Source organism: Amphimedon queenslandica, unplaced genomic scaffold (assembly GCF_000090795.2).
Source record: "Amphimedon queenslandica unplaced genomic scaffold, v1.1 AMPQUscaffold_13428, whole genome shotgun sequence".
NCBI lineage: Eukaryota > Metazoa > Porifera > Demospongiae > Haplosclerida > Niphatidae > Amphimedon > Amphimedon queenslandica.
The window spans coordinates 167,936-182,161 of record NW_003546336.1 but is presented as its reverse complement, the minus strand read 5'-3'; the positions used below and the strand labels follow the sequence as shown (position 1 = coordinate 182,161).

Genomic DNA, 14,226 nt, shown 5'->3' with positions numbered 1-14,226 from the left:
ATTAAACTGGTCATTGTATGAAGGAGAGCATAAGGAATGAAGTAGTGTCCCTTTTGTCATCTTCTAGTTTTGTGATGATGTTAAGATGAAGTAGGAGTCTGATTAGATCAGACAACTGGAACTCTGGCAGGGAAAATATGACAGACATTGACTTCAAATGCTCAAAAATATCTTCATTGAAGAATCCTTCCTTCAGATTATTCATAACTTTGAGAGAAAGAGGTTTGTCTGAAATTGAAGCTAAAGCATCATCATCATCAACGTATGTGAGAGCTAATAACTGTGAGAGAATTTCAAGGATTGGCTTAGAATCAACAAAGACGACATTCGTAACTTCTGGATAATATAACATGAGACTCACGTTATGGAAATATCTCAAAGCTTGTTTAGTATCTTCCTCCTTCATCCCATATCTTTCTCCAATAGATAAAGCTTCCTTAACTGATACAATACTCTGCTCGGGCAAAGACAACTCAAATGCAAACCATCGAATTGGTATTTTGATTTCCAGTGAAGCATCAGACCCATGATACCATATTGCCTTGCAAATCTCTTCACTGTATTTAGCTCTTTCTTCTGATTCAGCAATCGTGTTGACAGGAAATATGATAGATTTTTTATGATGGATAACGCAATTTTGTAAGTAGGACTGCAACGAAGACATTGAAGACTTTAGGATCTCTTCCTTTTCTCTTAGAGTATCATCATTTACCTTGTCATAATGCGTTCCCAATACAAGATGCATGGAGTGTGTCGGTTTCTTGGAGATGCAGGAAATATCAAGAGGCTTAAAACTAGCTCCAGTGGAAACTGCAGACTGGAAGAATGCTAACTGAGTTGACTTGGAGTAGCATGGGAAGAATTTTCTATCGATCCTGTACATCAGATCAAACCTCTCATTGAAAGGCTTAGATAGATCCAGTGCTATGATATTGAGAGAAGCTGCTCTAGTGAATAAAGGCAGTAAGTCTTGGTATGCTGGCTGACCACCAGAGTCAATAACGTACAGCCAATGATCACTTTTATGAATCCTTTTTGGTTGACTGGCTAAAATTTCCTGGACGACTGCTTCAGTATGATACTCTTTGTCTTCTTCGATAACTTTTGTTTCAGATGAAACTGCTTGATCAGGTTTCTTCTGTGGAGTAGGAGATGGATCTAGTGGTATTTCTGCTGCTGGTTGAGTATTATCTGGCAATGAGAGGACTACGGGCAGGGGAGGCTCTTTTGTTTTCTTTTCCTGTGAAACTGCATTCAAATCGACTGCTAATTCACCAAGTAAATTATCTCGAGTCACTCGATTCCAAGTTTTTCCACAAACGGCAGCTCTCGTAGCCTTGCAGGCAATGGGTGTACTGGTGTCATCAGTGGGTGGGTCTTCATTTAGTAGGAGGAGCTTTGAACAGGTTTTACCAGCTCCAGGAGCACCAAGCATATTAACACGAGTAACGGTTAGATCAACACTCCCTTCCTCCATCCACTTCCCTACAGCATCTATATAATATAATGAAATAGTATAATTAATAAACATAGCAGGAACTATGTTGTGCATACACAAAGAGGTCTATTACATTATTAGATTAGTATGTGTTACATTAGTGAGTGTATTACCTAACCATTGCTGATTGTGTGTATGTACTTATGATTGCTGTACCACAATGGATTCTGTTTTGATGGTGAAAAGGTTTTATCAAAACAATAGATGGTTAAGAATTTCATTAGCTGCTAATACATGAAATAAAATTATTTATAGACCACCTGCATGTTAGGCAACACTTCTTTGAAGTCGGCAAAACATTGGGGTACACGTGGTCAGGCACACCCACTGGTTGGCAAAAGCAAAATGACTGCATCAGATGTAAGCATTTTATGTCTTTGTTTGAGGATGCCAGAAAGCGGCTACGTTGCAAAGCTAGAATCTGTTGATTAGATATCCATGATTGCCCTTACTTGCCTAAAAAACAACGTCCAATTCACTGATGAGAAACTGGCCAAATCTCGAGTTTGGCCCTTAGCAGGCCTGAGCCATTCACAAGAGCAGCTCATGTCCTGGAAACAACTAGAGGCCTGAAACTACTACAAAATTTGACATATTAGCACAATTTTTTGTCTTTTTTTGGAAGAGGAGGAAGAAAGTTTGGTGTAAGAAGCTTACACCAAACTTTTTTAGGCAGCTTGTTTTTTATCTGACACTGCTTGTATCTTATTACTCTTTGCTCTATATAGGCAAAAACAGTAGGGACCATCTATATTAGCAGAGTTATTAACCAGCCTTCCTAGAAAATTACATTAGCAAAATGATCTCCACATAGTCGTGTATGCTTGGTTAGTTTCCAGTTTTTTCTCTTTATAGCATTTATCCACAACTTTTTTCTTCTTTTTGGAAAAGCTAGGATTCTATAGAAGCCAAGTTCCTTGTTTTCTTCATGCCTGTTTTGACACCCAACAGCACCACAGCTCACTACCATTTTGCTTTTTGCTAACCAGTGGGTGTGCCTGATCACGTGTAACCCAATGTTTTGCCGACTTCAAAGAAGTGTTACCTAATGTACGGGTGGTCTAATGGCCAGCAAGCATATGAGTGTACCTCGCATAAGTAAAACATGTGTTTGGTACATGTACATGTACATGTATGTGTTAATACCTTGTATTCTTCTCTTCTGATATTCATTAATGTCCAGTACTGACTGTACTACCAAATCACCAGCACTAGATACTAATAATAATAAATTAAATAATAACAGGATAAATAATAATAATAAAATAATAACAATAATAATAATTAATACTAGCAGGTGTAGCAACAATTGTCCAACCCACAAATGCTATCACTGCACCATGTGTGTAGCTCAAAATCCAAAAATGTAAATTTTGCAGCAATAATTATAATTTTGTGGGTGTGTACAATCACACATTAAGCCACACCCTTCACTCATTAATAATTATTACATACACAGCCAAGAGTTAGCATGTACCATATAACGGAAAATTTTCGTGGCCCAAAATTTTTGTGGATTTCGCGTTTTTTCAAAATCCACAAAAATAAAATCCACGAAATTGATTTAATATGGTTCAAGATAGCCGAAAAGTAAAAAACCATGAAAATTAGAGCCATGAAATTGATTTTTGAACGGATCCGCAAAACATTTGGGCCACAAAAATTTTCCACTATACAGTATGATATAAGACACTGCCCAAAATCGATGAATGGAGCTTGATTACAGTATTGATACAGTCTGACAGGTATCACTGCTGAATCATGCATGTTGCTCTGGCTGAACCAGTATCATGGCAGTATGTATTCAAGCATGATTGTATCAAGGCTGATAGATCTGCTAGACTCATTGCCATATTAGCTGCCCAACATCCATGATTCAGGATGCATTAGACCGGATCAGGACTAACATCACTCATGAATCAATCACAAACTCTTGGCTGTGTATTCAATACAGTATATACTAATGTATATACTTACTGATTTCAATAAATGTTGTATCACTGAGTAATGAACCACTTCCCGTTCGTCCTCCAAACTCAATTATCCAGCTGATGGTCTGTGTCTCATTCCAAATTGAGAGAGAATGCCAATATCTATCAGTGACACTGTCTGGTATATTAGTCTATATTAAAAAATAATGATAAAATAATACAAGTATACCTATAGTTAATAAAAATGATTTCTCTCTTATCCTCCAATGTCAATCATACTCACAAAAATGACAACAAAGGCAAGTGTCATGAGCTCTTTCTTAAAAACTACTCATAGCATAATCTTTCATTTCTTTATCACATGCACATATCTATACTGACCAGCTGTACTGTATTGAATTGATTATCATTGAGGAGTGACGTACATGTACAGACAGACAAATCACAGTGGTCTCGTACTAGTAGGACTCACTCATGCTCACCACAGTTAGCTACTTACCAGTTCTTTCCATTCCATTTTGTTTATGTTTAACAACCAACAATCATTGGTACCTGCTCCACCAACCACTAGTAGGTGTGGTACTGAGCTACAGTTGATCAATACACTGGAATGAGCATCTCTCGCCTGAGGCCATTGTACTGATCCTCCAGGGTTAGAAAACTTCTTACATTTCTAAAATAATGAAAATATTCAAATACATGAACCATGCACATCCACACACACTGTTATGCATAATAATACACATCTACAATACATTTTAAATTAATAATTAACATATACAAGTGTAGTAGTAATATTATGCTCACCACTGATGTGTCGGTAAATTCAAATATATACACATCATTATTGTATTTCAAACCACCAATATCACCACCAAACAATATAACAGTAGTGTTAGTTATTGATGTTAAAGTGAATTGAGAAATAGGAGGTGGTCTGTCTCCAGTGACAGTTGGTGAAGTCCATTCACCTAAAAATCATTAATAAAAATTATATGAACACACACAGACTCTGCAAATTTACCATAATAGTGGGCAATTTTTGAGAAAAAAAATATTTTTGAGAAATCCTTTGCTAAAATCATAATATATTTATCATTAATTTTAAAGGTGTGGTAATTAATAAGCGTGGCACAATTCAATAGAACATGTATGTCACTCTATTCTAAAATACTCAAAGCTTGACAGATATCAAAATGGGCAATGCACTAAAAGAAATTATTGATCATACATAAACATTTTAACCCGTCACATCCAATTCTCAATACTGGACCGACTGACTTCTAAATAATAGGGAAATCTCTTAGCCTGTTAATCATGACTATAGGTGGATTTACACTGCAAAATTAATGTAAGGTAATGCTGTATAAATGAATGCCCACTGTTTAAATAATTCTTATGTTATGTAAACAGTGGCCAATGATTTATACAGCACTTTCTGTCATCATGCATGAAGTTGAGAGTCTCTCTACTTTATCCAACATGTTGCCCAACCACATCAACGGTTTAAAAATAAGCAATGCTGCATAGTGAATGCCCTCTGGGCCACCTCAGTTGTAACTGATGACATACATGACTGTGCCAGGAGCACTGTATGGTTTTTGTGGTTAAACTCACGAAATCATTGAAGTGCCATCTCTTAGAGGCTATGTCAACTGTCAACCACAAAAATTTAAAAAACAAATTCCACTGGGAGCAAAGTGCAAACCACAAAATATTACATAATCCTTGTTTATGTAATAAACAAGGATTACATAATCCTTGTTTATTACATTAAGACACTTAAGTAGGTGATTTATTATTGAGGATAGCAACTTGCTCCCTTATAAGCAGATTTCCAATTTTATTCTTGCTGCAGAAATAGTGCAATCGATAAGTACATCTTAATTACTGTATATGAACTACATTTTAAAAATATTATTATCATAATACTGACCAGTTTTTAATCGGTACATATGAACTTCATTGCAACGTTGATTGCCACCTTTACTGTACTGGGCACCAGGTTGTGGTGGGGTATTAGAAGATGGTCCCTGCCCTCCAATTACTGCAAGATAGTCCTCGTCATTGATTCGTAGTGCAACCATGCCAGAGAAGGACTTCATCATAGGACCATGATGAGATGTAGTAGGAGAGAGTTCCTTCCAATTTAAGGTGTCAACATTAAAACTGTATAAAATTTTAGGATACTTATTGGTCTACTGTATTAGTTTACATTACCTGTATAAACTGTTATGATGACAGACGTCATGACCACAACGCCCTCCAAAAAAGAATATTTCATTTCTAATGACAGCAGCAGCATATCCCTCAATACCAAGTGGGGGGTTACCAGTGGTAGGCTTTTGTACCCAAGTACCAGTTGGTACATGACAGACCTCCACTACAGAACAGATTGATCTCTTCTTCTCACTATTGTGTACTTCAGGGAAGTCAGGCTGCCTCCCACCCCACATGTACAGGTTGTCGCCTACCTCTACACTAGAATGACCTCTCCGCCTCTCCACTGGTTGCCGATAGACTACAGATAATAACAAGAGGACACAGTATTATATTAGTGAATAATCAAGGAGAGGATACAGAGGAGTAAAGTAAGGGAGAGAATAAGAAAGAAAGAGACCTAAAGAGAAGCAAGAGAATAAAGGCACTCACTTTGTGAAGACATCTTCAACTGAAACCCACAGCCCTGATTACTGGGTAATGGTTGAGATCATTTGGTAAATTAAAATATTTTGTATAATTAATGAAATATAATTATAACACTATACATATAATTAATTTTGTTGATAGTTACGTGCATTTGAAAACTATGAGATTGCTTCAAAAGTTGAATTTATTTACATTTATAGTCTTGCGTATTTAATTTATTAATTTTCAATTGCTAATCGATATTAGTTAGTATACAAGTAATTAGCTGATTTCGATCAAAACGTCTAATTTTTAACAATTTTTTAAACTGCTCAAAAATCAAAAAAAAATCATTGTACTATATAGTAACAGTCATGGGCTAAATTTCACCAAAAGTGAGAATGAGCAAATTCTTTATACTTATTATTTTTTTCTGATATATTGTACATATTCATGTTCTTATGCTGTGTAGCAAGTTTGAGCTGATTCTGATTAAAAATTGATTTTTAAAAATTGCTCAAAAATTGGACAAAAGACCAGAGCCTTTGGTTTTTGGCCAAATTTTGCTAAAAATGAAAAAATTCTCAATTAAAAAAAATTTTTTCTAATGCACATGCTTTTATGCTGTGTAAAAAGTTTAAGCTGATTCTGGTCAAAATTGAATTTTTTACAAATTTGACAAAAGTCCCTGTACATAGTACACAGTCATGAGCCAAATTCTGCCAAGATAAAAATGAGAAGAGCCTCCATTTTTATAATTTTTTCTGATACATATACATATTTTTATGGCATGTAAAAAATTTGAGCTAATTCTGATCAAAATTAAATTTTTTACAATTTTTTTAATTTACACAAAAATGAGGCCAATTAACTTTTGCAAGTGTTTGGCCAAATTTTGCTGAAAATTAAAAGAATAGAATTCTCCAATATTATAATTTTTAAATATGTATACATGATTTTATGCTGTGTAGAAAGTTTGAGCTGATTTCAATCAAAATTGGATTTTTTATAATTTTTTAAAGTTGCTCCAAAGTCGTACCAAAGTCCCTGTATATATAATACAGGGACTTACTTTTATCTAAATATGCTTCTGTCAGTTTATTATTGTATGTACATGTGGCAAGATATAGGAGCTTAAGAGTGTATTAAGTAATAGTTAATACATGGGGTGGCGTGTTCTATCTGATTTATCCGCACCAGCTTCTGGTCGAGTCGCTAAAAATAGTGCACAAGGCCGAAAGCCGAGTGCGCTATTTTAGCAACGAGACCGGAAGCGAGTGCAGATAAATCAGATAGCACACGACGCCACATGTATTAATTGTTTTAGTGTATAGTTCCAGCAAAGATTGCACGTGCTCTGCTATCACTGATATCACACTGCTGCACATTAAATAAATGAGTGTGCTATTTATAATATTACACTGCGGTATTGGTGGGAGTGTTCTGTGGGTTTTATCACAACTGTTAGGCCTTTGATCTTTGCTGCAACTATACATTAATGCCTATTGTTACCAGTAAAGGTGGATTTACACTGCAAAGTTAACGTAAGGCAAGGCCGTACGTTAAGACAGGAAGTGCTGTATAAACCAATGGCCACCATTTATGTAACCTAAGAGTTGACATTATCTCTACTCTTACATTACATAAACGTTGACCATTGGTTTATACAGCACTTCCTGTTGTAACGTATAGCCTTACGTTACGTTAATTATGCAGTGTAAATCCACCTTAACAGAAGTTACATGGTAACATGCAAAAATACTTTTGAAGTTGACGCAAAATTGGCCAAAATTTAATTTGCATTTGTTTGCATTGGACTTTGTAGCAAATGTAAACAAGGCCCAAGTCTCCAGTTAACTTAATTCCATTTATTCTTTAGTGAATTAGACTTATTGTAGTATTTAACAATAAAATAATTAATAGGATAGACAGAGACACCTTGAATATTATGCAATCATTTAGTGTTACATGTAGTGTTTATAGTTTTTAAATTCCTCCATACAGCCCCACCTAATTGTAATCTGAAGTGTCACATTTGTTTCTGTTAGATATACAACTCTTCTTCTTCCACTTGTTCAAATGCTTCATTTATTATCATATCCTACCAATTTAAATTTTGTCACAATTATCATTAGTAGTTATAATATAAGTTATAATATTTGTGGGCAATAAAATTTTGGAATTTAAATTGAATTTGAAATCTACTTTTAAAACTAGCATGTGTGATGAATGAGAGTTTTGATATTTTTAATTTTTGTTAAGAATAATTTTCTGTATGATAACATTACATATAGCAGAGTCTGCATTTAAATTTTAAAATGCTGTGTAGTCTATTATTTACTTACATCTTTTTCTTCAGTATCTTTTATCATTTTTGGTTCATCATATACAAATTCACTGATACCTATGTACAGTTATTATAGGTATGAACAATTAAAGTATCACCATCATTGTATAATTGTAGACTTTTAGCAGTTAATATTACAATGAAGATACTTACTTTCATATATTCCTTCAGTGTTCATGTCATTATTATTGTCATAAGCAAAATTAATAGACACATCAATTGTATTGCATCCTATATGTGATTATGTTCATACTCACATGTATACATGTATAAAAGGTCTTACTGTTCCTTCCTCCAGTATCATACGCAGGATTATTTGATATATTTGATAGAGTGTTTTGATTTTTGTCCATTTTTGTTTCACAGTAGTCTATTAAAACAGTCATAAATATTTATTGGCACCATTTATACCTTGACTAAATTTTCTTTGAGGAGCATGGTTTCTGTTTGTTGTCTTGTTCCATCTTCTCTTACAAACTAATGCACTTACTATTAATACAGTAGCTACCACTATTAGAAATAATGTAGTAAAACTGCTAATAGCTCCTGCTAGTATTAGTGCATTACTGCCTGTACTTCCAGATGTGCTAACTGGTGTACTTATCATTGTACTAGATCTAGATCTAGTACCTATTAAAGTAATACTCAGTAATGTACTGGCAGGTTTTGTGCTAATTTCTGTTGATTCTTTTGTTACACAAGGTGTAGTATAGGATATGGAATTGCTTGATGACATAAGGATCATATGTGTACTAGATCTAGTAGAGAATGATGTTTTGTTAGGTCTACTTGTAGCAGTAGATATCCCAGTAAATGTCTGAGTAGGTGTATCTGTAAATATCATTAATTAGATATATAAAGTAATACTTACTTGTAATGATGCTGCTAGTGCTTGAAGATGTTATTCTGTTAGTGTTTATTGCTTGCTTTGAAGATGTGACTGTATTGGAAGGTACTAAAGAAAATGGCTCTAAAACAGAAATGATTATACAAGCACAATTCATTGTATGTTACTTTCATATAAACATACCTACTACAACTGATATCAGTGGATAGTCATTATGTTCCAATGGCAATAATCCATTACTGCTATCAAGCTGATAATTCAATGGTCCATTGTATTGTTGATAATACATTGGATTACTATTAGTGGTTACATTGATTACTAATATATCTCCATACTGTACTTCAATATCACTTGTAAAGTTATATACATTACCATTACTTGATGTAGCAGCAGAAGCATCAACAGTTAGTGCATGAATCAGTTCAGAAGAACGTTTTAAATAAATATTAGGATAATGTTTGCTTGTATCCTGATTCTGTGTAATACCAATTATCCATTTAGTAACAATACCATTACATGTGAACTGTATATCAGGAAAAGCTCTTGTATCACTGACTGGTATTACATTAGTAACTGATAGACTGTTTGTATTAAATGAACTGTCAATTGAAGGATAGTTGCAATTGCTTCCTAAAAATACATTAAAATGATATACCTTAATAAAGTGACATATTTTTATATACTTGTAATTGGGTATATTAGAATACTTGAAGTTTGTAACACTATTTCACCATCATCAGGATCTTTGTTAACATCAAAATTATTGACTTCAACTACTTCTCCAATTTGACCAGTTCCAGTTACTTTATAAAATCTAACAACACTTCTATCTTCGGGAGGTTGACGTACTCCTAGTCTGAAATATCTCTTGTCCCTGTCTATTATTAAAGGAGTGGGTAATATATAATTATAGAGTCCATTGGTAGTGAAATTGTGTGAAGATAATAATAATTGACTAGATGGTGTTCGTTCACTATAAGAATATCCTGTTTCTCTCCATATCTCTACTATTGGATATTGATTTCTGTTATCAGTCACAGGTCTAATGTCAATTCCAACTAATACTTCAGTCAGTGTAGAAATACAGTTGAGCCTTTTTGTATCTTCAGTGATAATCCATCTTGTTTCTACTGAGTCTGCTAGTCCAGTAGTTAGGATATTGTTGGCAGTAGTTTTAGCCTCCAATAAACTTAATTCCATAAATCCTTCAGTACCACAAGTATTACACTGTACTGTAGCATTTAACAATAGAAACAATAAAGAAAGGAAAGAGAGAGAAAAAGGAGACATCTTGACTGCTACACAATTTGTATAGTCTGTGTTAAGCATGTTATTTCCTTTGTCAGCTTGCAGCCATATAACTTGTTGGAATAGTGCCATCTTCAGAGCACCTACTGAAGTCACTAATGTGTTGCTTTACAGTTGTTAACAGAATGTATATAGTTTGAGTGTACTAATATCAAGAGTCCATTATGGACTCTTGCTTATATGCATTAGTGGCAAGATTACTTCTGTACTGCATGTGTTTTTATGTTGTGTATAATGTTTGAGCCAATTATGAGGAAATTCAAACTTTTTATGAATCTTTAAAGCTGCTTCAAAATTGTACTTATACTATACAGGGATTTTTGCCAAATTTCACAAAAAATGAAAAGGAGTGAATTAACATCTTTTACTGCATTTCTGATGCATATACATGTTCTATACTGTGTACACTGATTCTGCTCAAATTTAAACTTTTTTACAAATTTTTAGATTTGCTTAAAAATTTTACACAGATTATGGCTAGTCTCGCATAGCCAGACCCATACCCCTTTTTGACATTAAATGTCAAAAGGGGGATGGGTCTGGCTACGAGAGACTAGATTATGGCCAAATTTCACCAGCAATGAAAAGGAGAGATTTTATTACATTTTTATGATACATAGATCCATACACATTCTTATGTTGTGTATAAAGTTTGAGCTGATTCTAATTTTTATGTACAATACAATGATCATTGAAACAAAATTTTGAAAATTTATTAAAAAAATTAAGAAGTAATACAAGAAAGAATGACAGAGGAATAGTAATACTATTTACATTTATTATTAATGCAAAGTTTTAATGTAAGTACAATAGACCAATCTAGACTTGTTAATTTTCATAAATATTTTCTCCTTTCAGCTGTTCATAGGATTGATTTATTATCATGTACTATTAATGAACAATAAAATATGAATAATTATGATGATCGCAATAACACAATGTTAATAATATTAAATATACGATGTATTCAAATTTTTTTGGCTAGCAATCATAAATTTGTTCCTTTGATTAATTGATGGCATGTGGTTATTTGCAACAATTTTATTGATAACCATGCATATAAACTACCTTAAGCCTACTATTATTTGCGTCTACTAATTTTAGCAAAATCAGCAAAAGTCATGTTTAGTGTTAGTAATTTTAACGTTTTTAACCAAATTTACTATAAATAATAACCATTATAATGAATAATTATTATTTTGGCGTCTATTTAATTTAGCGATTTAAAGCTCTCTTGCTAATATAGCTAAATTTAGTAGACACTAAAAATAGTAGGCTTAAGGTAGTTTGTACTTACATCTTGTACTTCAGTATGGTTCATTGTTCTTGGTTCATCATATGCAAATTCTGCAATACCTATACAATTAATTTATACCCAGTTATTGGCTATTTTAAGTTGAACTATACTTTCATATCTTCTTCCAGTGACCATACCATAAGCAGGATTAATAGATACATCAGTGTTACAACCTATATTAATGTCATTGTGTTTATACTTGTATAAAAAATTTACTGCTTTTTCCTCCAATGACACCATAAGCAGGATTAGTTGATATATATGATAGTGTGTTGTCCACTTTTGCATCTAGGTTTAGTCGAACAATATACATTAATTATTGGTATTATCAAAAGTACATTTGTACCTCTTGACTGTTGATCAGTTATTTTTTCAGCAGCACACTTGCTAGCACTAATAGTATGGTTTGTGTTTGTTGTTTTCCAACTTCTTCTACACACAAATACACTTACTATTACTATAGTAACTACCAGTAATAGAAATAATACAGTAAAACTACTAATAGCTCCTCCTAGTATTAGTGTATTATTGCCTGTACTTTTAGATGTACTAACTGGTGTACTCATCACTGGGCTTGTTGATATATTCAGAAATGTAGTAATACTAGTTGATGCAGTTGATTCTATTGTTATAGTAGATGTAGCGTATATTTCAGAACTGTTTGAAGTATGGAAGGTATTAATATGTGTACTATTTTTTGAAGTAGTCATGGATGATGTGCTACTGCTAGTAGTAGGAGAAGGTGAACCTGTAAGTATCGCTAAATGCAACTAATAAATACAGAGCAACACTTACTTGTAACATTGCTAGCACTTGTGCTTGTAAGCATTATTGTGTTTGTCTTTATTAATTGTGTTGATGGAGTGACTGTATAAGCAGGTATTGAAGAAATTGGCCCTAAAGAATATGAATTATTAAGCCAACACAGTTCATTGTATGATCTTACCTACTACAACTGATATCAGTGGATAGTCATTATGCTCCATTGGTATTAATCCATTATTGCTATCAAGCTGATAATTCAATGGTCCATTGTATTGTTGATAATACATTGGATTACTATTAATGGTTACATTGATTACTAATATATCTCCATACTGTACTTCAATATCACTTGTAAAGTTATATACATTACCATTACTTGATGTAGCAGCAGAAGCATCAACAGTTAGTGCATGAATCAGTTCAGAAGAACGTTTTAAATAAATGTTAGGATAATGTTTGCTTGTATCCTGATTCTGTGTAATACCAATTATCCAGTTAGTAATAATACCATTACATGTGAACTGTATATCAGGAAAAGCTCTTGTATCACTGACTGGTATTACACTAGTAACTGATAGACTGTTTGTATTAAATGAACTGTCAATTGAAGGATAGTTGCAATTGCTACCTAAAAATGATACATTAAAATAATAAAAACATTTTCATTACTAAATGACATACTTGTAATTGGATATATTAGGATACTTGATGTTTGTAATGCTATTTCACCATCTTTGAGATCTTTATCGATTCTATTGTCGTTATCAATATCACTGACTCTTGCTATTTGGCCAGTGCCAGTTACTTTATAAAATTGTACAACACTTTTATCATCAGCAGGTTGAAATACTCCTAGTCTGTAGCCAGTGTTTGCCTCCTCAATATGTAAAGATGTAGGTAACGTAATACGATACAGTCCATTAGTAGTGAAATTCTGTGGAGATAATCTAAGTTCAACAGATACTGGATCCCTATATCGGCTTTCATCTGCCCATATTTCGACTCTAGGGTATTGATTCCTGTTACCAGTGACAGTTCTAACATCAACTCCAACTAATATTTCAGTCAGTTTACTATTGTCTGCACTACAACGAATCTTCTTATCTCCTTCAGTGATGATCCATCTTGTTTCTACTGATTCTGCTAGTCCAGTAGTTTGTAAATTGTTAGTAGTTTTAGCCTCCATTAAACTTAATTCCATAAATCCTTGAGTACCACAAGTATTACACTGTACTGTAGCATTTAACAATAGAAACAGTAAAGAAAGGAAGGAGCTGCAAGAAGAGAGAGACATCTCTGCTTAGATGTGTCAATGAGTCTTAGACTACCTGTTTCCTCTGCATCATTAACTGTCATTTCCTAGCTACTGGTCATTAACACATTTGAGATTCAGTGTGGGTTCTGTTTCAAAAACTACTCCAAAGATGTCAAGTATTCTGCTATCAATGTTAAGCAACATTGTAAGCATACAGTGTTGTCAAGATGTAGTGAAGTATACCCCATATATAGTGGTTTCAAAGGCTGGATAATTGATTTGCATGGTCCAATATTTTGTCTTTAAATGTTTGCAAATAATGTTTAATGCATTTAGTATATGTAGCACTT

At 33.5% G+C, this 14,226-nt stretch overlaps 1 protein-coding gene across 1 annotated transcript; it reads right to left on the bottom strand.

Moving 5' to 3' along the window:
- Positions 1 to 10: 10 nt before the first annotated feature.
- LOC109581623 (uncharacterized) lies at positions 11 to 6,158 on the bottom strand. The gene is made up of 8 exons (XM_019995901.1): positions 6,082 to 6,158; positions 5,650 to 5,950; positions 5,366 to 5,598; positions 4,237 to 4,400; positions 3,929 to 4,102; positions 3,476 to 3,620; positions 2,645 to 2,716; positions 11 to 1,494 (listed from the first exon to the last, which is right to left on the bottom strand). The coding sequence occupies exons 1-8, from the start codon at positions 6,092 to 6,094 to the stop codon at positions 11 to 13; spliced, it is 2,586 nt and encodes an 861-aa protein (XP_019851460.1). The 5' UTR covers positions 6,095 to 6,158.
- Positions 6,159 to 14,226: the final 8,068 nt, after the last annotated feature.